Source organism: Copidosoma floridanum, unplaced genomic scaffold (assembly GCF_036245765.1).
Source record: "Copidosoma floridanum isolate Cflo_tuat_1 unplaced genomic scaffold, Cflo_Japanese_pri ptg000025l, whole genome shotgun sequence".
Taxonomy (NCBI): Eukaryota; Metazoa; Arthropoda; class Insecta; order Hymenoptera; family Encyrtidae; genus Copidosoma; species Copidosoma floridanum.
In genome coordinates, this window is record NW_028321902.1 from 3476290 (window position 1) to 3499536 (window position 23247).

The 23247-nt window shown below is 37.2% G+C and overlaps 1 protein-coding gene across 1 annotated transcript in view; it reads left to right on the top strand.

Moving 5' to 3' along the window:
* The window catches only part of Mitf (transcription factor Mitf), a 92392-nt gene that overhangs the window by 66139 nt on the left and 3006 nt on the right, over positions 1–23247 (top strand). The window contains exons 4-6 of the mRNA XM_023390143.2: positions 11548–11749; positions 16474–16549; positions 22036–22315. Of these exons, the coding sequence (XP_023245911.2) occupies positions 11548–11749; positions 16474–16549; positions 22036–22315 (558 nt within the window). The remainder of the gene's footprint in view (positions 1–11547; positions 11750–16473; positions 16550–22035; positions 22316–23247) is intronic.

A 23247-nucleotide genomic window follows, 5' to 3' on the forward strand; every position in this document is an offset into this window, starting at 1 on the left:
CATCTGCTAAGCGTTTATTTGTCCAAATATCTCAAGATTTTTAACTGGAGCAAGCAAAAAATCAGTTGTCACTGATTTAACGATTTTATTTAGTTCCTAAGAGAAAAAGTGGAAAGCAAAAGTCCGATAAGAAAACATTTCAATAAAATCTAAGATCTTCCTTGTAACACATATACATAAAACATAAATTTTCATTGTTACAGCGGAAAAAAAAACTTTGAGTAAATTTTCATGAAAAGCCACTAGAAAATATATTTTCTAATTCAATAAAACTTCTCAAAACGCGAACCATCACGTTCGAGCACGAGCACGAAGTTATCAACTAAATTCAAGCTCAATAGGATGCAAATTACTCGAGTTAGTCCGAAAACCCGATTACGCGCGCACATACATCATGTAAATGGCTCTCGGACCACCTTCAAAAACTTTTTCATCCCGTAATTAGTAAATATTTTATTTTTTGCTCTCCCAAAGAAATACAAGTGCTCCATACTACACGTAGACACTTCAACCCAAGACCATTTTTCTCACGACGCATCGCTACGGGGAAAAAAAAAAAACATCTCGCGTTCGCTCGATTAAACGCACAATTGAAACGAGTCGGCGTCAGAAGGCTAATATTGACTCACACCGCGTTCATCACTCCCCTCCACCCTCTCCTTAGCTAGACGATGTATATAATACGGGCTCACACCACGGCCTGTTTTTTCCACCGTTCCTCATATATTCTTCTCTCGAATGGCTTTTATCTCTCGTCTCCTCTGATTTTGACATTTTTATTTACGATAAATACAAGCGCCAAGCTTTAATCGTTTATCGGTTACCAAAAAGCTCCAAAAACTTGTAATAAATCGAGTAGTAATAGGTATACTGCTATAGCGTCGAAAATTAAACCATAATGTGCCTGCCAACAATTAATAAAGCGACGTCAGTCACGTCGCGATTGCGTTATGGTTTTGAATAATCGACTTTTACACGCTGGGCTGTGACTTTTATCGAAAAGTATGATAATTGCATGAATTTTTACTTCCAAATGGTTACTGCACTACGAAGTAATAATTACCATCTGAAACTTTGATGGTAGGCAAATTTTACCTTCAACGAAAAGTTGATCGACCGTTAATGAGGTTTATATATATATATATAGAGTGTGGAAAAATAAAAGGCATCGCAGTCGCGTGCGGATAATAAGAGAGCGGATTCCGAAATGATTAACATAGTCCCGACGACGACGCGCCGAACAATCGCTGATTTATGATTTTTCTTTTCCTTCGCGCAAATGTAAACACACTCACACACATATACGAATCAATGCTATCTGATTTAGCTAATGATTATTCTCTCCTGGCGTAAGCAGCAGCCGTTCCAATTCCTTTAGCAGTTACCTAAATAGGTTTTTTTTTTTTTTTTTTTCCAAGTTTCGCTGCGTGCAATTAATTTTACTGATCCGCGCACGCACGGACACGTGATAAAAATACATCCGAGACGCGTCATTCATGTAAAATTAAATTCTTCGAGTGTATGCGATACACGAAAATAGCTGTTGACTCGAGTATGGATACTTTTTTTCAATACTTCACATTATGATTTTCCTTCTTTTTCAATACTACGCACTTCAATACTAGACGTTATTCATTCCTCTATTTAGACAACTTTTATTTTTTCAGCACAAACAATGCATCATAGTTAAACAGAAAATACAAACTATTTAAATATTTTATCAAATGTATTACCATATCCTAATAACTATATTTTCTAATAATAAATAATATTTTTTTCTGAAAAAAATTTTTTGTTTAGTGTTACGTACAACATGTAAGTATTAAAGTGAAAAAAAAAAAAAAAAAAAAGTTCCAGCTATACCATAATGCATTACTTTTTTGAGGGTAAATATTTTTCTCCAAAGATTACACAAATTTAGAAAAGAATTAACAAGTTATCAAAAAAGTCGTCCTAATTTTTAATTGTACATATGTACAGTTGAAGGGTAAATTTTTTTAAACGATGAAATAAAAAAAAAAGAAGCCAGAGCGTAATCGGAATAGTTTTAAAACGACCCAATGGACTAATAAACTTTTAACGCAAGGGAGAGGAGCGAGAAAGATCAACAGCCGTCGGACGAAATCGAGAACGTAATAGATCGAGATGCGTGAATAGCCTGTCCATTAAAATGAACAAATACCCGTATGGGACACGAAAAAGTTCTCGTACGAGCTGAACGATGTTTTTGTTTATTTTATATTTTTTTTACTCTCAAATAAAAAAAGATCGGCTACATACAGACACAGGGGGGGGGGAAGAAAAAAAGAGAGAGATTGATTTTCCATTCCGATAGTTTGATTTACACATCCAGCCCCGAGGCCACGTATAGACTCTGGAATCCGCGCTCTGCTCTTTTTCCTCTACTTATTCAGAGTTTCATTAAACTTTCCTGGCTATGCTCTACACATACATACGCGTACGGCGTTGTCATGTTTTTTTTTTTTTTTTTTTTTTTCTTTATACATCGAAGCGCCATAGGGCATCGCTTTCACTCTATTACGAAATTCATATACCTATACGCGTACAGGATCGATACAAGGGTACGGTACACTCGCAAGATTGAAAAAAGCCCAAAGGTTAAAAACACAATTTTTATCGTAACAGCAGGTCGCACGGGTGAATTATGATGGGTACAAGTATTTATTAAACGTAACGACGGAGAAAAAAAAGTTAATTAATCGACTACGCGCACCGCAAGTCACTCTTTATCGAATAAGCATAAAAACGCGAAATTGAGTAATTTGCCGCGTTAAAGCTGTCACATAAATTACACGCGTATGCATATGATACGCCGCTGCGCTCGTTATCAAATAAACAAAAAAAAAAAAAGTTACTCACCTAAACGGTCGTCGATAAAAATCGCATTGCGCGTAAGCAGACCAAGCAATAATAAATTCCCTGATGTTATAAAATATGAATAATACATACTTGTGCGTGTGCCCTTAAATTGCACAGTCGACGACTCGGTCGACTCTTATCGGTGAATTATTATTTGGCTTTGTTTCCTCAAAAAATTTGGGTTATAAAGTACACTCTTGAGATCTTTATCGCCGAAGTTTGACACTTGGATGTTGTAGACAAATATTGACTCGGCGCGATACCATCTCTAAAAATGACGCTCTCGCATTTTTGTTTAATCAAATGTGGCGCAGCGCTCAACTTCTAGTTCTCCTGATACGCGGCTCGCAATGAAATTTTATTTTCCCTTTGTTACGATAAATAAAACTCGTAGCATTAAAAATCAAATTTTTTTTTTTTTCATTTATATACGTGTCATGAATGAATTACTGGTCTTTAATGGAAAAAAAAAATGCTGTTTGCACACTTGTGTTCTCAAAATAACTGACAATCAGTTTTTTTAAACCAGATACCTATGAAATTTTTAAAATTTGAATCTAAATTTAAAAAATTCAAGTTACATAACATGTACTAGTACGAGTAAAAATAAGATGCCCATCTGTCTGGTACCTTATATTAGATGTTTCCTTTTTTTTCGGTAAAAGTCTTTTATTTTTCTTTTCCATATAAGAGCCTATGTTTAATCTTAAAAAAGCTTTGGCTTTCCATTTTTCTCAATTTTAGAGGAGACTACATCGTAACTCAATAAACAATTTCTGAACGCATGAACTACCTAAGCAATTAGTTGATATAGGTACATAGCAGCAAATGTCTAAAAAATTCACTTCAGCGTCAGCGATGAAAAGCCGACGTTTTCGTACAAATATATATATATATGTGCATACACGTACTCGTATAGATATATACACAGCACGAAATTAATTTTCCCCAAGCTTTGGTACGTATATATGTTTTTTTCGTCGGAAATACGGTTTTTCATTTCCCTTGAAAAGGCAAAGTGAGTGAAGGGGAAAGAGGGAGAAAGTTGAAAGAGCGCTTGTAATAGATTTTTCCGGCGTCGGCAACGGGCCATTTTCTATTATCAATTATTTCGCGACGACGACGACGACGGGAGTGAGAGAAAAAGCACAGCTGCGAACGACACTTTCCTTTCGCGGGCGCTTGTACGTATATATAAATATATACGTGTACATGCTTCGGGAAAAACATGCGCGCGACACGGCTTTTAAGGGAAAAATGCAAAACTTCCAGTATGGCGACGGTACAGTACCGGCAGCGCCTCTGTGTTGCACACCCTCTTCTCGAGTTCTCTCCTTTTTTTTCTTCCTCGCCCTGGTGATTGCCGTGTAGTGTGACAGGGAATGAAAATTATTTTTTAGAGTTTCTCTTTTGATTTATTGACCATTTTTTCATGCTCTTTAACTGGAGATGTTTTGTGGAATCGGTAATTAATAATCCACTATGAGAGGAATAATAATTTGTACAGCAGAAATTCATTAACATGGGAATGAAATGGCTGAAAGCTAAAAACGAAAAATCACGGAATGCAGTGTTTACCTTTCAATTGTAGGATGAATTCGGGGAAACGGTAAGATTTGGACCATAATTATACGAGGAACAAAAGGTAGAGCAAAGGCAGGACTTAGCTGCAGAGTATATATTTTCATTGGATGGCGTCTACTGTTTGTCTTTAATTTTTGAACAATTTTTTAAAACCCAGTTTTAATTTTCCATTTTATCATACTCGATTTGTAAAACTGATTACAGAGGCAGAAAACTGGATTTTAATTGAGATCTGTTGAAGTTTGGAGCAAGTATGTGTGAATGGTGACCTCAAAAGTAATTGGTCCGAAAATCATGTATTATTTTTGCTCCACTTTTCAAATCAAAACGTTGTACTTGGGCTGAGGTCCGTATTATTATTGTTTTATTGTTTAGCACAATTTTTTCAATTACATTTCTTTTAAACCTCACATGTTATGCTTACATTGTCATTTTAACCGTAATTTTTTGTTCACTATATCATACTTGATGTAAACTAACATAAATTTACTTCAAATCTATTAGGTGGTTACACCACCTGCGTTTATAAACGTACTTATATATTTATACTTACGTATACTAATAATCCATACTTGAGTGTATATAATCTTTAGATGTTAACTATTTGGATTATTTTACTTTACGTTAGAAGTTTTTTTTTCCATGTAGTCGTATTTTTTTTGCTACGCAGCCAAATTTAAGACCTAAAATACTCTAAACACTTATCGACTGATAGTAAAGAAGCCGATACTAAGATACTCGAAAGTAATCTAGATAAAAAAGAACGACTTCATACTAGAGTGTGTATCATCTTTTAATTATGGGACTCAATTTAATATCATCACTAAAAAAAATAAATTACGGTCGGCAAAGCAAATACCTGTTTATAACCTTAAAATAACCTAATTAAGTACTTTTACAGACATTTTTTGATTGAAAGAGGAGCTGCGCGTGTATGTACAGTCTGATTGTTTATACACACTGTACAATTTAGACAGTCCTTTGAGATGTTATGCTGCTTTTCTAACGCAAATCTAACTATTTTTAACAATTTAGTGTTACACAACTGGTTTTAATTAAAAAATTTTTTTTATTCAAACAACGTAATTTTGAGAGCATTGCGTTTATTTATTATAAGATACCTAAGCCACTCAAACGTAACACCGTACACGCTGTAAGCCGCTTTGAGCGTACCGTGAAAACGTACCTTCATTCAGTCGCGGTGTCACTGTACTTTATTGGCGGCAAAGATAAAACAGAGCCAGCGGCCTTTTCATTGGACTCACTTCAATTATTATTGTTTCGGCTTGGCCGCGAGAGAACATCGCAAACGATTATTGTCCAGTTGCGGCTACTCGATTCGTTAAACATCCATAAAGTTCACTTACAGCTACTTTTTTCTTTTCTTTTTTTTTCCCCATAACTTTTTTACTAGCGATTAGGCCAAGGACCGGCACCATTCGGAAAATTCATCCGAAAGTACAATAAAAACCGAAGGCACTCGGCGAAATGTGGACGGTAAATTAGCATCGCGGGCGAGAGTCGCGTTTTCAAAAATTTACCGGCCAAGTGCAGTGAGATATCGTCCGGGCTTTATGGATATTGTCCCCGTTTGGTGCTTTATTGGCGCCGCTCGGGATTACGCGATGGCTCCGGATGAAGTTGGTATTACAGGGTTACGAAACCGGCTGCTCTTCTCCCACGTACCTACTCCGTCCCCTATTTCCACTCGAGGAATTTATGAAATCGGTTTTTCTGGAGAGTTTCACGTTATCAAGACACACTACGAGATTAAGGCCAATACTGTATTGTTCTTGATTAATATCGAAAATATACATACATTGTCTGAGACTTGCCACATGTATTATCTTGTCTGATATCTTTATGTTGTCTTGAATTTTCCGGCATTGATTTAAATTAAGTGTTTATTTATTGTAACACACGACAAATAGTAGTATTTAATTGCAGTATCACTTAAAAGAACCCAATATATTTTATTCAGAATTTATCAATCAAAATTATAGTATTATTTTGAAGATTACTCGCTTGTGACGCTCTTTTATTGTGCCTGAAAATAGTAGATAAACTTCTTAGAATCAAAAAAACATTTATAACATATTATGCTCTCAAAATAAAAAAAATTTTTTTCACTTGTTTGAAATGAATATTTGCTGAAAGTTAGAAAATTTAAGTTTGTTGAGATACTTGAAACTATTCAAGTAAATATTTTCTTAATTCCAAGGAATTTTTCGTCAATGCAGTAAATGAATTAATGCCACCATAATTAAAAAAAAAAAAAATGTTAAGTAAGTAAATCTTTGATGCGTGTAATTTTAGTCGAATGACATTTATTTAAGTTTTTCGAGCTAACGTAAGCTACAAAATTTGATATTTTTATTGGAAATTGTCATCGATCAATCCATTGAAAAAAAACAAAAAAAAAAAAAAAACAAGACGAGGCCAAGAAAAACATCATCCAATCCCGCGAATCTTCAATTTTCTACATTCTCGATCTCGGGAAGAAATAATTGATCAACTAAAAGACTCCCGTTATTTTTTCTTACTTCTGAAAGAAAACAAGCTTTCCCGGAATCTCGGACCCACGCATAACACGCGTACAGGCTCACTTCTATCCTCCACTGGTATTTCAAAAGACAAAGAGCGATAGACGAGCTTTTGTTTCCGCGAGCTGAGCTCAAGGCCGACTATCGGCACGGATACTTCCTTACCCGTTTGCGGGAGGAAAAACACTGTAGTTTCACGTAAAGCATTTAAATGGAAGAGGCAGGCAAAGGAAAACTCGACAGTACTACACACATATGAGCGCATCAAACCCAAAGGAGCAGTCGGAGCAACAACTTTTGGAGTGGAGCTAATTGCGATTTCATCGGGCACAGGCACACTGGTACGCTCGTCAGAGGGGAAGGGAGTTGATGGCAAAGTTACAGCATCGAGGGGCGAGCGCGGGGGGAATGGCAGAAAAGCTCGAGTGGTTTAATCGTGCCGAGCTTGCGGCGGTCAGTGATTCGCGAAAGTCAAAGAGATGCGGCGTTGAAAAGGGCACCGATTGATTGTACCAGAGCGCGGGTGAGTTTTGCAATTAATCGACCGATTCTGGACTCCCGTGTGTATGTGTACATACGTATAGGTTCACGGATACTCATAACTATCAAATCGTGCACGTGTCAGCATAGGATGCTGCGGTATTTTTAATTATTCTGGTGGATTTTTTTTTCTCTACCAAAGAATGCGAAATCATTTCTTTGGAGGAATAGTATTTTTTTTTTTTTTTTATAAGCGGGTATACAGTAACATAAATTTTTAAAGAGATCCCAAGAGAAGCAGACAAGATATATTTCCCAATACGAGCTTTTTTCCACATTTTAACACGCGAATGAAAACCTTCACTTTGGTGCAGATTTTTTCCGGTAAGAATTGCCAGGATGGCGTAACTCTGTGTACTGGAAAGATAAAAATATTAGAATCAAAAAACCTTTACTAGAAATACTTCCAAGTAAATATTCTCTTGAAACAAGATCAAATTTTTTTATATCGTGAACGATTTCTTGTTTAAAATCAATATTATCTTAAAGTGAGACGATGTCACCTTATTTTAAGAGATTATTTACTTGAAATAATTCTAGTGAAGATTGTTTTGAATCTTAAAAATTTTTTCCACGGTGTATGAGGATAGGACATAAATACGTTTTTAAAACCAGCTTTCTATAAATTAAAGAGTAAAAGCGTTTTTGGACATTTTCTCTTTGGGGTGTAACGAATACAAAATTTACCAAGTTCGGAATACATAAACTTTTAAAAATACCAACTTCCAGAATTTTACGAAATTGTTTCTTGACACAATTGTATGCGTTACAATGATCGTTTAAGTATTAGATTTGTGTCAGCATATGACTGATAACAAAAAACATACTATTACAATCGTCATATTTGTTTACGTAAAAAAGGGCCAGTTACATAAATGTATTAGATGTAAACGAAAACAATGTGCTTTAATATCTATAATACGGTATAATTATTTGGTAACAATTAAAAATACATTTTAAATTTCATTACAATCTTTGATATTAATTAGATCACAATGCGCGTAATCGCAAACCCAAGGATAACAATAGTACTAAAATCTGTAGTGATTATTCATTGATTAGTTGTTGATTATCATTATTATTTTTTTTTTATTATGGTCCAAGAGATTTTTGTAACAAGACAAGTTTTGAATCTTGTTACATGATGTTCTTGAAAACAAAGGGTATATTTGTTTGAGAAACAACAACAGGTGGTGTATTGCGAGTTGAGCAACCTTAAAAAAAACAAGCACCATAAGCACAAGCGACCATTTGTAGTATGAACCCCCTTGAAAAAAAAAAAAACAAAGTAAAAACCCCAATGAGAGGCAGCCAAATTCACCCAAGCGGGAACCAAACGAGTACTGCATAATGTACAGGGAAAACCCACGAGGGGGAGATAGCGTCAACATAAACACCACCACGAGCGAGGAATCGTACACGCTAGGGTTCGACGACGAATAATCAGGCCGGCAAAGTTCGAAAATTCAGGGATTCAAGGCACATGTAGCCGTGGCCTTCCCCCATGTAACGAGCTCGCGTAGTCTCCTTCCAAGAAAGCCGGGACATATTTGCAGAGTCCCCGGAAAAGTCGGGCGTCACGTATTGGAGGGAGTTGCGGGTCAGCGCCACGTACACACATACAGGGCGAACCGACGTGCAACTGCTGCTCTGCATGTGATTCCGTAGGAAAACTCGCATATACTAGCCGAATGCAAATTCGAGCGGGTACTCTGGTGGTGGTAATAGTTGAAGTTGTCGCCGAGTTATATACATATACATTATTGATATAGAGCACGGAGGGGCGGGGGGGGAGAAGCAACGCCGTAGTTCTTACGTAAATAAACATATTGCGTAAACAATAGTAGTTGCAGAAGCGAGAGTCTGGCGCGAACAAAGTACACGTGCGTGTATATACTCTATACCGACTGTGCTCTTTTGTTGTTGCGTGTTGGACTTTGACGAGTTAGGAATAATAATTTTTTTTCCTTCATTTCTCATAAAAAAATTACACTTGATGGTCCCTTTTACAATTATTTCCACGAATCATTGAGCGACGACGCGAGTGCGCTGTAAATACAGAAAAGGCTTTTATTACGTGTATTTTTGTGCAAAAAAAAAATACGGTAAGAGTATTGGGGGGGGGGGGGGCAAACTGAATTTGAAATCTCCCGAGTTCTCTGTTTCGAGTTTTATCGAAGGAGAAAGGAGAGTAAGTGGATAATGCCGCCGGGCCACCGGACGGAACCGTCTCTCCGTGCGCGACTCTTTGTTTTTTATCTATACATATACGCGCGCGCTTTTTCCAAAGATGATGTCCTCGGACGTGGGTACGTTCTGTTATTCTCGTCTTTTGCTCCACTTTCCCGATACAGCGAGTTTCTTTCCATTTTTCTCTCGATCGGACACTCTTTTGTAAATGTTTTGCAAGCACAGTGTGTGTATAGACGACTGGGTGGGAAAAAAAAAAAACAAATTCGGGTAGTATTTTCTTCTCAAATTTTGTAGAGCTAACTTTGAAAAATAGTGAATCTAAAGTGACTTTTCTACAATTTTGTTAATACTTTGAGCTATTCCTAAGTTCCTGATACATTACCGTACAATATTAGGGACATTTTTGTCTGGAGTGTAACTTTTTAACACGTCAAGTTTAAGAACCACTTTTACCAATCATTAAAAATAAGTTAAACTTGATTAAATAAATTTTTTTTAATATTTTTTAAAATATATTTCAATCAAATTAAACTAAAAAAAACAGTGTGATAATAAAAAAAAATGAGTGAAATTTTTTTTTTTTGAGGTAAAATCAAGTGGTTTGCCAAATATTTTCGAAAAACCTACCACCTTACCGAGACCACACGAGAGTTTGGAGTAGTTCTCTCATCGCAAAAAGGAAGAGGCGACCCGCCCTGTGGAAATATTAATGAGTAGCCGAGCACGCGAGCAAAGGAGCCCATAAATCGGGCGAGTGGATGTTGTAACACCTGAGGGGCGCACGTTTATATCGATCATCCGCTCGATCGAGCTGTCGTGACCGGAAGACGGATTCCGGAGGAAGCTGCCGGCCCGCTGGGTCGGTGCGGGGTATACGCTACGTTATACCCTCGGCTTTCTGATTTGTCGATTTTCCGGAAAGTTTGGACGTCCCCTGACGTATGTTGGACCTATTACGTATACGGTTTTTGTACCTCATCACGCGAGAGCGAAGTTAGTGCGATGATTAAGATGTTTGCCAAAGTGGGTGTTTATTCTTTGTAGGAAAAAAAAAAGTACTGATAGAGCGAGTAAAGAGATGGGAAAATAGGTTAGGGTTTGGTCAATTTAAAAAAAAAATTTTTTAAAAACACTTGTTACTCTTTCAAGCTTTTTAAAGGATTAATAAAATGAAAAAATGTTAAACTAGAAACAGTAATACAAATTATTGAAAAATAAATATTATTTTTGGAAGTATCTGACAAAATAAAGGTTAAAGTATTGGTGACGTTAATAGTTGGTGATAGGCCTAACATTTCTATTACTTTTGTAGAATTTTATTTTGGCTTTTAATGACTTTATGTTAATCTATAGTTTATCATTGGTGTATATCTGACGAAACATCACGTTCCAACACTAGGACATACATTTTAACGTTTGAGGTTATGTTTCATAACTGTACGTAGGCTAAAACAGTAATACAATGAAACAGGTCTTTTTTCCTGTTTTGATCGTTTTGAATAATTTTCTTTTAGGATAAAATCTTCAAAAACATATTACCTAGGGCCGTTCAAACAACTGGATGTTAGTAATTATTCTTACACTGGGTATTTTACCTTAGCTATTTCAGAGTACATTTTTGATATTTGCGAAAAAACAATCTCTGAAATTTTGCTTTTCGAGACACATATTTTTAAGGTCTTAAAACACATTACAATTCGTAAGCTAAGTTATAGTAAATTAGATAGCTATTGCTTACTCGATACTACAATAAAAAAAAAGTTTCTTCAACCATCCATAAAAATAAAATTCATGTTTGTGTTTGCAGGCGGAGGATCTTCTGGACGACATACTCTCGTTCGAGGCAGGTTCTCTGGGCGATGGGTTGAAGGACGGTCAGTCGGGTAGTTTGACGGGTAGTCTGACGAGTTTGACGGATCTGTCGGTAAAGCACGAGCCTCTTTTACTCACCGACGCGGAAGTCCACGCGCTCGCCAAGGATAGACAGAAAAAGGACAATCACAATATGAGTAAGTGTTACATAGGTTACCCATAACTGCGAAAAGTTTTCGCCGCATGATGGTGTCGCTTTACTTTTTATTTTTCTGCATATTTCAAACGCGTTTCGTGGGATAAAGTTATCATTATAATATTTTCACAGTCATTTACGAATACTCTTCTTTTATCTCTACAAGCATATATACCATACATTTTACTCATACGTAATTTTGGTGTCACCAATCAAGATAACCTTTTATTTAAACCCCATAACTGAAAAAAGATGAATATTGAATCAATTTTTTTTATACTCTGACTTTATGTAACTGCTTATCGAATATTGTGTTTGTCTAATTGTTTCTTCAAAGGTCACAAACTATTATCGAACTAATACTCAACATTTCCGTTGATAAAACCACGTGATTATCTCTAAGCCAATCACAACACAAATAAAAATGCTTCAATCGCGTAACCGTAAATCTTTAAAAATATGGGATATCTGCAGTCGTGAGTTCGAAACAAACACTGTAATATTTTTAATCTAGTGACATTAATCTAACACTACTACTCATGACCATGACGCGTCGTTCAGTAGCTCGACATTAAATTTTGATGGCTTATCGGTTTGCTCTCAACGTATAAAAATAAAGTTATTTGCAATGAACCGCAAAAACCAAAAACAAAGAAAAACGCGAAAGTTGAATGAAGACACACCGCACTCTTGTGGTGGTACCGTACTCTCCTACCGTAAGAGCTTGCGCATCAAATATTCACTCGCTGCTGCTACTGCTGCGGAGCGAAAATTTCTCAAAGGAGCTCCTCGTCCGTTTTTGCTTTTCGAATCTCTTTTCTCGCGACTCAAAGAAAAAGCTGCACTCCGCGGGCATGTATACCCGCGTCGCTGATATGGAGATCTCATGTCAAAATGGATTGGAGTTCGAATTATTGAGAGCTGCTCTTTTTCGCTGCTGTTTGTGGTTTTTGGCGGGCACGTATACATTCCCTTATTTTTTTTATTCATCTTTAGAAAATACATGCACGAGAAGCCCCGAATTGTACAGCTGGAAAAAAAACACACCGTGTCCCTGAAAAAATACGATTCGCGAAGCACCTGATTGCAGCTGCATTGTTTAAACTTTCATCCAGGAAACAGAGAACGTATCGGGAGAGGAGGAGGAGGGGGGAAAAAAAAGCATCGGAGAAATTTATTTTTGACGCACGGCGTCGGCAGCAGCAACACAACTGCTCGGGCACTCGGATCACGTATATGCCGAAGAGCCGCGCGAAGAGCCTTGCTACGCCAGCGCGAGATTTCATCCCCCACGCGCGCACACACACAACGTCCCAAATGTATAGGGTTCTCTGGCTGTGTTTTTTTGCGCTGCACAAATAAAAAAAAAACTCGAGCCAATATCGCGGTTTTCCAAAGGACTAAATTTTGTGTGTGTGTGTGGGCAAGTACACGCGTGGGGGCGAAACAAATGGAAAAAGGGTGAGTGGGAAGGGGGGAAGATATAAAAGCGAGCCGTGAGTCGATGTTAATTAGGACTCGGTTGGAAATGGAAGAGCGCGCTTAGAATGCCGGGGCGTGACCACCCGAGTTTATTGCTCGAGTTTTTTTAAAAACAACGCACGTTCGGTTCCTTGCACCCCCTTTGGTTTTTTTCCCCTTTTTTTTCGATTCATTGGTTTTGACGAACTTTTCGTTTTGGAAAATTCAATAAAACGCGCGATGAGTCGCTATTGACCGCGAGGAGAAGTATCTATGAGACGGGTAATCGGAGAATAGGTGTGCAATATTGTGAGGAGCGACTTTTCATTTTTGGTGTTAGTAATTACATAATTCAAGGTGCTTGATGTGATTTGTCAATTGAATCAAATTTTTGACTTTTTTTTTTTTAAGCTCGATTTGAATTTTCCAAAGATTATTTTGCCGACAAGATTAGAAAACTACATATTTGAGATTTTTTTTTGGGGGGGGGAGGAGGTAAACAAAAACTGACAAAGACAAAAGCGCGTTAAATCTATACATATGACGTCACACAAAAGTTATTAAGGAAGTCTCATCTTCGAGATTATCTACTTATATTAAATACATGAGTGTGTATTTTTACTGAGAAAAAAATACAAAATATGTGTCCATTGTTTTTTGATAACCTATCTGATGAACTCAATTAATTTTTTTTTTTTTTTTTTTTTTTTTTAACCTTTACGTTTATACACAAAAAAAATTGCGGGTAATCAATCAAGAAGCAAAATATTCTTTGGGACATAAAAATCAAGCAAAAAACAAAACCCGCAATTAACTCAAGAAACGAACAAAATCCAACGAAACCAAAGCCTATCTCAACACACCAAGCTTTTTAAAAATAAAAAATAAATAAAAAAACCAAAAAGTCGAAGAAAAGACACATCGACTTGCGCCTCAATCATCGTCTCCAAAGAATTTATCAAAGATCCGATGGCTCGACAGCAATGAAAAAAAAAAAAAAAAAAAAAAAAAAAAGAGAAAAAAGAAACACGCGCACAGTAGCAGCAATAATCTCCACGGCCTTCCAGCCAATAACTCACATAAATACACGCTGCGCGCACCCTCCAATTGAAATTCATTCGCCTCTCGCGTTTCGCTCGAGCGCAAGGACGACTTTCTCAGCGCCATAGTTTCTCGAACAATATAATCGAGCCTTCGCGGATCATTGTCATTCGCGTCGCGACCGGCGCGTTATGCAGCAGCTACGATTGTGAATTCAGTATCAGCTTCCCCCACCACCCCTTGCCGGCCTCTTTTGTAATGACACGCCTCTTTTCGAAGCATCACTCGTTCATGTATATATACGTGCAACTTGTCTTCCGAAGACACGTCCAATGTCCCCGAATTAACGAGCCCAATCTAATCAGCCTCGTACAACTGGTCCAACTTTTCTTCGTTTCGGCGAAACGCGGGGGAGGAAAAAGAGGGCGAGAACTTGTTGTCGCAGGTGTGCACGGGACGTTTCTCCCTCCCTTTTTTTTTTTCTCTCGAAAAAGTATACGGGACAAAGTTCCATCCCAAGTCGGTCGGACAATAAGGGGGACAGCGGTAGCATCGATCGCCGAGCGAGAACTTCTTTTGTTGGGCTCTTTTGTTTTGTTTTGCTTTTCGTCGCTTCTAGTATTGTGCAGGGTACGGGAGGCAAGATGGCTAATTTTTCGGGTGATTCTTGGGTGACTCGATTTTCCTCTGTGAGACTTGAATTGCGTGAAAACGAAGACGCTGCAAATACGTGTGGTCGGCTAAAGAGCAATAATTTAATTTTTTCCAAACTTTATGGTAATTGATCCCTTTTAACAAAACTTAAATTTCAAAATGTTGAACATTTTGTTCATTGTTGCGGGCTTGACGAAGTGAAAATTTTCTTCGGAAATGCAATGCATCGCTATTGTTGCAGAAAAAAATGTATAGTACAATACTTGTATGTATAATACATCTTTTATATACATTGTAATTAAAGTTAAGGTAAACCAGCCTGCGAATAGGTATTTGCATATACCTCTGCAGGGTTGCAAATAAATTTATATGTTTCTATTGGCTCTGTATGTTTTACATACTCTGGTTACAAATGAATAAAAATAAAAGTATTCAATGAAAATTTTTCTAGCCAAAAAAAAGTGAATCAATGTTAAAAATTAAATTAAATATTAAATGTTTCATTCCATACATTTAAATTAAATGGACAGCATCATTGATATAAAATGATTTGTTTTATTATTAGTATAATTTTTTGACTGAATATACTAAAACTCAAATTTTTCAAACAATGTAACCGAATTAAATTAAACAAGTAAATTTCTTGTTTCATGTATAATGCATTATTTATGCCGAAAAAAATATTCTCGAGTACCCTGACGTCAGTAAGACTGAGAGAAAAAAAAAAAAAATTGTAACGTAACGTGTTTGTAAGGGATATTAATTTTTTTCCCCTCCATATTTTACAACTATAATTTAAAAGAGAGCACAATGATTCCAAACTACGTACTTTCTTTGGACTCGTTCGACAAACGCGAAATGATTGCATCACGAAAACTCGAAACTCAAAATTAAATGAAAAAAAAAAAAAAAACTCGGACCTACAGCCACGCGGCCCACTTTCGTTTAGTGCGTAATAGTTGCGCGCACGCGTTTCTTCAGTCCGAAGGTTCAGCTTGTAGTCAGTCTCGCAACACTTGTCGCATTTTAAATTTCATCTCTTGCAAAAGACAGTCCCTCGATAAATGCAGTCGGCGGAAAAATTCGCCTGCGACGATGGCGAAAAGTACATACACCCACTGCATTTCGTGTTTGACAGTCTAGGATGATGATGAGCTCCATCAGCATGCCGGGAGAGTGAGAGAGAGAGATATCGTAAATAACAAGCAGTTCTATCTAGGTTATCTTGATGTACGATTATCGAGTGTCCCCCCACATGTGTGTGGGTTACATATGTACACGTATGTGACATGTACAATTTGGCGTCGTGTCTTTATCTGATGTTATGCAAATGCGCGTGGAGGGAGAGTCTGATCATTTTAATTATGTCACCGAACAACATGCTGCACGTACTCGTTTTTTTTTTTTTTTTTTTTTTTTCGTTGCTGGTGAATGGTGAATATCTTTTAATTGGGACGTATGCGCGTGATTGATGAAAAAAAAAAAAAAAGTTAAGGATCTAAAGTATCGATGTCACGAGAGGAAAAAAAAGGCTCTCAATGATTGATGCGATCGATTTTCTGTTTTCAGTCGAGCGAAGGCGGCGCTTCAACATCAACGACAGGATCAAGGAGCTCGGCACCCTCCTACCCAAGACCAACGACCCGTAAGTTCCGCACTTTTCTCTCTGATTCCTGCCCCCTTTTATTTTATTTTTTTGGTATTACCCTTTGTGAAAATGGTCCTTTTTATCAGACAACTGTGTCATTACAAATAATTAGCCACACACGTGTTTCATAAAAGAAAAAAAAAGAAAGAGTCCTTTTATTGGTAAACAAAAAAAAAAAAAAAAAAACAATGGGAAACATACAACAAGGCAGGGAATTGTGACGCCAAAGAGTTTGGTATACAACCACTTTTGTAGACGTGAATGGAAAACGAGGAAACGTCGGCGTATACAATAGCAAAGTACAGAGGGAGGGGGAGGGTACAAAAGCGAAAATGAAACAGACAGTCGGCGCTAACGAACGGCGTCTTGAAAAACTGCGATTCTCTCGTTTTTTTTTTATTTTTCATTTTGTCGAGCCGGCGATTAGCGAGCGCGAAGGACAAAGCGGTGAAAAAAATGGGCACATCACCGGTCATGCATTGGGAATAACGATCGAGTACTTGTTCGTTGTGCGATGGGTCGACACATTTTCGGCGTATTTGTCGTCGGGTCGACGGCTCCGGTATAGTGTATTTTCGATTGTTTTCTTTTTTGTCTTAGTCACGGTGCATCTTTTTTTTCTGGATTGTTATGGCGAGTGTTAATATTCGTTTCGAGCGATGACTCAGAGTGTGAGGTTTGAAAACAAAGTTGGTATTTTTAATTAGGGAAAACGCAGTCGGTGCACGTTTTCGCGTTATTACTCACACTCTGTTGTGGTATTTCGACTGAGCATGAGGTATTCGGTTGAATAAAAAAAAAAAAGTTAACATTTCTCGTAATAAAAAAAACTTCTAACTAAAATCCGGTTTTAGTAAACCCTAGCTTATTTTTTTTTCTCCAACTACTACATATTTACAATTTGTTTTTTATTAAATTTTTTTCTACTACCTCTCTGTATGGAGGGCGTTGATCCTAAAAAGACTATCTAAGGATCCTTAATCCCTAATCCTTAATTTTTATTATTCGCCAATATTTATACATTGTGGATTCCTACAACCAAAATAGACCGGAAATTGAATCTGGGCTCGAATAAAGAGCATCTGTATCTCACAATCAAATTGGGCTGTAATAGCTGCTAGACAAAATATTTAAAAAGTATCCAGGCGTGATTTCCTTAAAAAATTTGTATTTTTTTTTTTTTTTTTTTTTTTTTACCATATTAAAACTACTCAATTCGTAGAGATTTTGTTGGAGAAAAAAAAACTGGACTTGGTTAATAATTTTGCAACATCTAATTACAGTGTGAAACGCATTAAAGATGGTCAAAAGTCAGAAAATACACAAACCACTGTAAAACTTTGGAAACATATTTATCAAAGTATCGAGAATCACCTCATATTTTTTTCAATATTTTCTCATTATAAAAAAAAAATGTATGAATTGATAAATCGTAGTTTCTAGTAAAAAAATCGTGGCATTTTGTGGTGCATTTCAATGAAAATAAATGTAAAACATAAACAAAACATCAAGTTTGTAACCCTTTAAGTCACGATATGCACACGGATTGGATGAAACTATACCTTTAAACAAACTTTAAAAGAGACATCGATTACCTCACCGAAATAAAAAAAAAAAACCCCAACTCTTCCCCCCAAACCCCTTTCACCTGGCTCCCGTGCGAACAATCCACTTATGCAGCGGCTGTCCGTCAAAAAGGTTATGGACGATAAATCAAACCCCGCGATCGAGGCTCAAAGTCAGGCACCACCTCCATGCATTATCGTCCGCGCGGACCATAGGTGCAATTTGAGCACCGTATACATACAACCAAACCTTTTCCCTGAAGAAACGCGTGGGGGGAAAAGGGGGGCCGAATAAAATATATACAAGGGGGGAGGAGCCCGGGCTATTTATCAATCCGCCGTTGCGGCTCCTAATTCATTTGTCAACGTCTTCACTGTTTATATGTATACACATATTACAAGATGGTACCACGCCTCTCTTTGGATATTATATAAATGCAGAGCGTTTTGAGAAACAGATGGTATAACAATTGAAAGTGTTCCGTGATGATTTACACTCTCGTGGCGGAGCACGAGTTCGATTAATTCACGCGAGTAGGGGGGGGGGCGTTATCTCGACTGCAGTCTGGGGGTATATCAATTCGCGTCTTTTCACGGAATCGAGCGATTCGTCGAACTTTGGGGGGAGTTAGGGGGGGCTGGAAATTGCTACAGAGTGTTTAATAATCAAGAGACGGTGGGCGCGACGAGGGAGAAAGCTTTCGCGCCCGGAAATTCTGATTAATCGCCTGGGGAGACTTTGCTTCCCCCCCCCCTTCTATTGTATATATACGGAGGGTTCGGATTTTCCTATTGGCTGTTGGTCGGGTTATTATCCCAGCTCGAACGACATTGAATCGGTTCGCAAAGTTTTTTTTTCCAAAGGGCTGGTAATTGTTGCGTGTGGTTTTTTTTTCTTTCCGTCTTCAGGATTGTACGATTCGATCTTCATATATGTGCTATCAAGATTTATACAAGAGGTGAATGATCTTTGAATTTTATTTTCACTTTTTACGTCAATCTCTCATCAATTAAATAACGTTACGTTTGATTTTATAAATCTCATTCTTTCTCGAGTGCATGCACTGAAAAAAAAATTTGTCAATCCAAATAAACGTTTATACCAATACAAACAAACATATATTATATTTGAACAAAATAAACATTTATTAAAATAAATGAATGTTCACTTGAAACAAATAAATAATCTCTTTATAACGTAGTATTTGATTGATTTTAATAAATATTTGTGTACATAAAATAAATTTTTTTTTTTTTTTTTTCGTACAAACGTTTATTTAGACCGCCAAAAATTTTTGTGTTATTGTATACCGTGTGCATTTCCATCAGTGGTCATATTTGTGCTCACTAACAATAATACACAATCATGAATCAATCAATCAAGTATTTAAAGTGACCATGTATTATTATTGTTTTGTATTGGTATACACAAACTGTATACTCATTTTAATCGCTAATAAATTGGCATTATTCGTAGCTTTTTTTTTTAATAGTCATTGTAAACGCGCTTCGCACGATTTAAATTATTGTGATAATATTTACAATTACTTACGTAATATAATTTTCAATGTTCACAGTATTTCAAGAAAACAAAATTTTGTTGACATTTTTTTGCTTATTGTTTTTCTTAATAAACAACTTAACAGTTGATTTGTTGACATCAAGTATATTAATTAAGTTTTTTAAGGCCATTTTCAAAGTAAAAATTAGTAATTCAATTTAATAGTCACTTCAATAAAATAAAATTTTTCATCTACTTTCTAACGAGCAAACAAATCCAATGGCATCGCTCGAGATCACTTCTACATTTTGTCAACTCATTTTATTTAAAATATCAAATATTACTTTAATTTAATGCAATTGATTTTTAAAAAACACCACTAACCACATGAGTAGTATTGACCAATGACAAAACGGAAAAAAAGTCTTTAGTTACGTAACACTCAATTTTTCGAGACAGGAAAATATACTTTTTTCGCACACGCACAAAGCTCCCGAGGATAATCAAACTTTGACGAAACTTTTCGCATCAACTCCGTAGCAATGTATATAGTCCATCTGAGTCTTAAAGATTTTTCTTAAGAGCAATTAACCGATTGAGTGCGCTATTAATCAACTTTTTCCGTGTAGTAAAATGAAAAAAAAAGAGCTCTCAACTTCCCGACGCATCATTATCCAATGCATTATTTATAAATAAAAATACAGAAGCCAAGGGGAAGGAGGGATTTATTGTTTTTCTCCGGAAAAGTTCGCAGAAATATCCATACAAATGCACACAGGCGGCAGGGAAGATACGGGCTGGGGAAAAAAAGTTTGATTCCCTGCTGCCTTTGCCGGGATTTTTCGGATCCGCGAGAGAGGGAAAAGATATTATAACGTCGAAAAATCCCGGGGAAAAATATATACACCCACCGAGAAGGAGGGGCGTGGAAAAAGAAAGCCAAAAGAAGCGGGACGTGTTATGGAAATTCCGGGCGCGAGATTCTCCTCCCCCATCCCCCTTGCCCGACTCGACAAATACACGTGGGTGTACAGTAACGCGCGAAAGAGGCGTCGGTTAGCTGGGAAATTTTTCCGATCCGCCTTATAAATGATCGAATTCTGATGATGGCACGCGTCGAGTATTTTAATGGCTTTTTCCGCTGCAGTAGCGACCCGATCGATGATATACAGACGTATATATATCGGCGCAGATTAGGAATCTCATCGGTATCGATCAGCCTTTTTCTCTCTCTCTCCCGCTTCTTCGATGTATTTCAACTTATCGAGTCGATTGACTAGTTTACCCGTGTATGCGCTTGAGGATTGCATAATCGGGAGATATATCGCGCGCGCGAGCTTGGATGAGCAAGGCAATAGTGAAAAACATTTATTTATCAGACGAATGTAGGAGATAAGATATGATTATTACTTTTTTTTCCATCGCGCAAAGTTAAATGTCAAAACGCATGGAGAATGTGGGCCACAGCGAAAAAAAGAGGGGGATTAAAAGTTTCAATGGGTGGGGGGGGGATGGGCTTTAGCAAAATGGCAATGAGCGGAAAGAATCATTTGTTCTCATTGGATTAGCGCGTATTTGCATGAAAGAGAGTCCCCAAGTATCGAAAAGAGTCAGAGGGGTATCATTGGCCGAGAGGAGATTATTAAGTGTATAATGTAATCACCGACTTTGTCCGGTTACGGTGCTTCTGAGTATTCGTGTTTCCACACCGGCGCGCCGGAGAAAAACTCTGGGAGATGTGTAATTACTCGGAAATGCTTGTGATTTGAGAGAAAAAAAAATAAAAAAAAGGAATTTTTGTAATAAATACCAATTGCGCGTGATTTCGCAAGAGGAGATGATAGATAGCTAATTTTTTTATTTGTTCTCGTGTGCAATGAAAAAAATCATCGCGTGGTTGAGCAGTTTCAAAATTATAACTGAGGAATTTTAGGTGAATTTGATGCAAATGTGCAGAAAATAATCGTCCTATGAAATTATCATATGCAGTACGAGAAACCACAGGGAATTTCCCGATGTACCTACATACTCGACCTTAATTGAGATCTGTCTGTCGGGTCTGTCATTAAAGATCATAATGTTTTACGTGATATCACTAATAATTATTGGCAAAAATAGTCATATCTCAGTTCAGGTGTCTTTCAGGAACTGTATTGTACCCTTGTTTAACATAAATCTACCTTATCGATACAATTTTTTTTGTTACATCAAGGTTGTTTGAAAATATTTCTCAAAACGCAAACTAAAATAACTCAGACTAGTATTAAATCTATCATTTGGCAAAGTCTCAGACCAAGTATATTAACGAAAACTTGAATAAGTACTAAGAAAGACTTTAAAAATACCATATATCGATAGAATGGATTTCTATTTTACCGATCGAGTGCTAAAACGACTGATAATCAAAAAATTCACAGCTACTACGAGATCGTAAGGGACGTGAGGCCGAACAAGGGCACGATCCTGAAATCCTCGGTGGAGTACATAAAGCTGCTGAAGAACGAGCTTTCGCGCATGAAGCAGAACGAACTGAGGCACAAACAGATAGAGCACCAGAATCGCCGACTCCTGCTGCGTATCCAGGAACTCGAGCTCCAAGCCAAAGCCCACGGGCTCCCCGTCACGGATATCACCTGGGGCTCCTCCTCAGCTGGCCTTCTCAATTCGTACGCTAAGAGCAGGCACGAGCAACGGAAGGTGAGGATCTTGTTTTTCCTTTTTTTTTTTTTTTTTTTTTTTTCGGAAACGGAAAAACGAACGGAAAATGGAATAAAAATTACCGCGAATAATCGCAGGAAGCGCATCTTAGATCCCGCTCGCGTTTCGTAATATCTTCTTCTGCATTTTTTTTTCTTTTTTGTTGCTGAATACATATTGCAGGAGTGGAAAAAATGTTTTTTTTTTTTTTAGGGTATTTACAAAGTCGAGCGAAATTTCAGGTCGTGTTTGCGAAACTTTCGCGCCCAAAGCTGTTTGCGCGGGCTTAGCCCGAAACGGCTTGTTTTTTTTTTTTTGACACTGCGACGTAATAGAGCAGTATTTACAGGTGATGTACAAACAACGAAATCGTGGAAAAAAAGACAACCCAGTTTTACCCAACTTATGTAACGCTGTTATCGCAGACAACGACGCTGGAAGCCGTAAAAAATTCACGACATTGATAAAAGCAGAAAGACGCGCTCGCGTTTAAATTATTACACCTGTAAGCCGGGCACGATACCGTGTGTGTGTGTGTGTACGCAAAATATAACGCATAGACACGGTGATTTTTGTTTTATTTGTTTATTTTATTTTTTTTTTTTTTACAGAAACACACCATTAAAGTTTTTTTATGATGTTTATCTTTCGCAATCTCGCGTGTATACTTCACAATGGTTTCCAAAAATATCGCGAGGGCAGTGCCATCAACGTGGGGCGAATTGCGGACTTTTATTGATACGCTCTTGTCTCCTTTCGACACGTTACGTTTACAATATATATTTTTTCATGATTAGCGGCGATTAAAAAAACCAAACTGCGCGATAATAGGTCATTGCTTGTGACTGTGTATTTAATCACGAGCTGATTTGTCAACGTCAAAACGCCACCTTTTCGACCTAATGAAGCGAGCGAAAGCAAATTCGTAAACG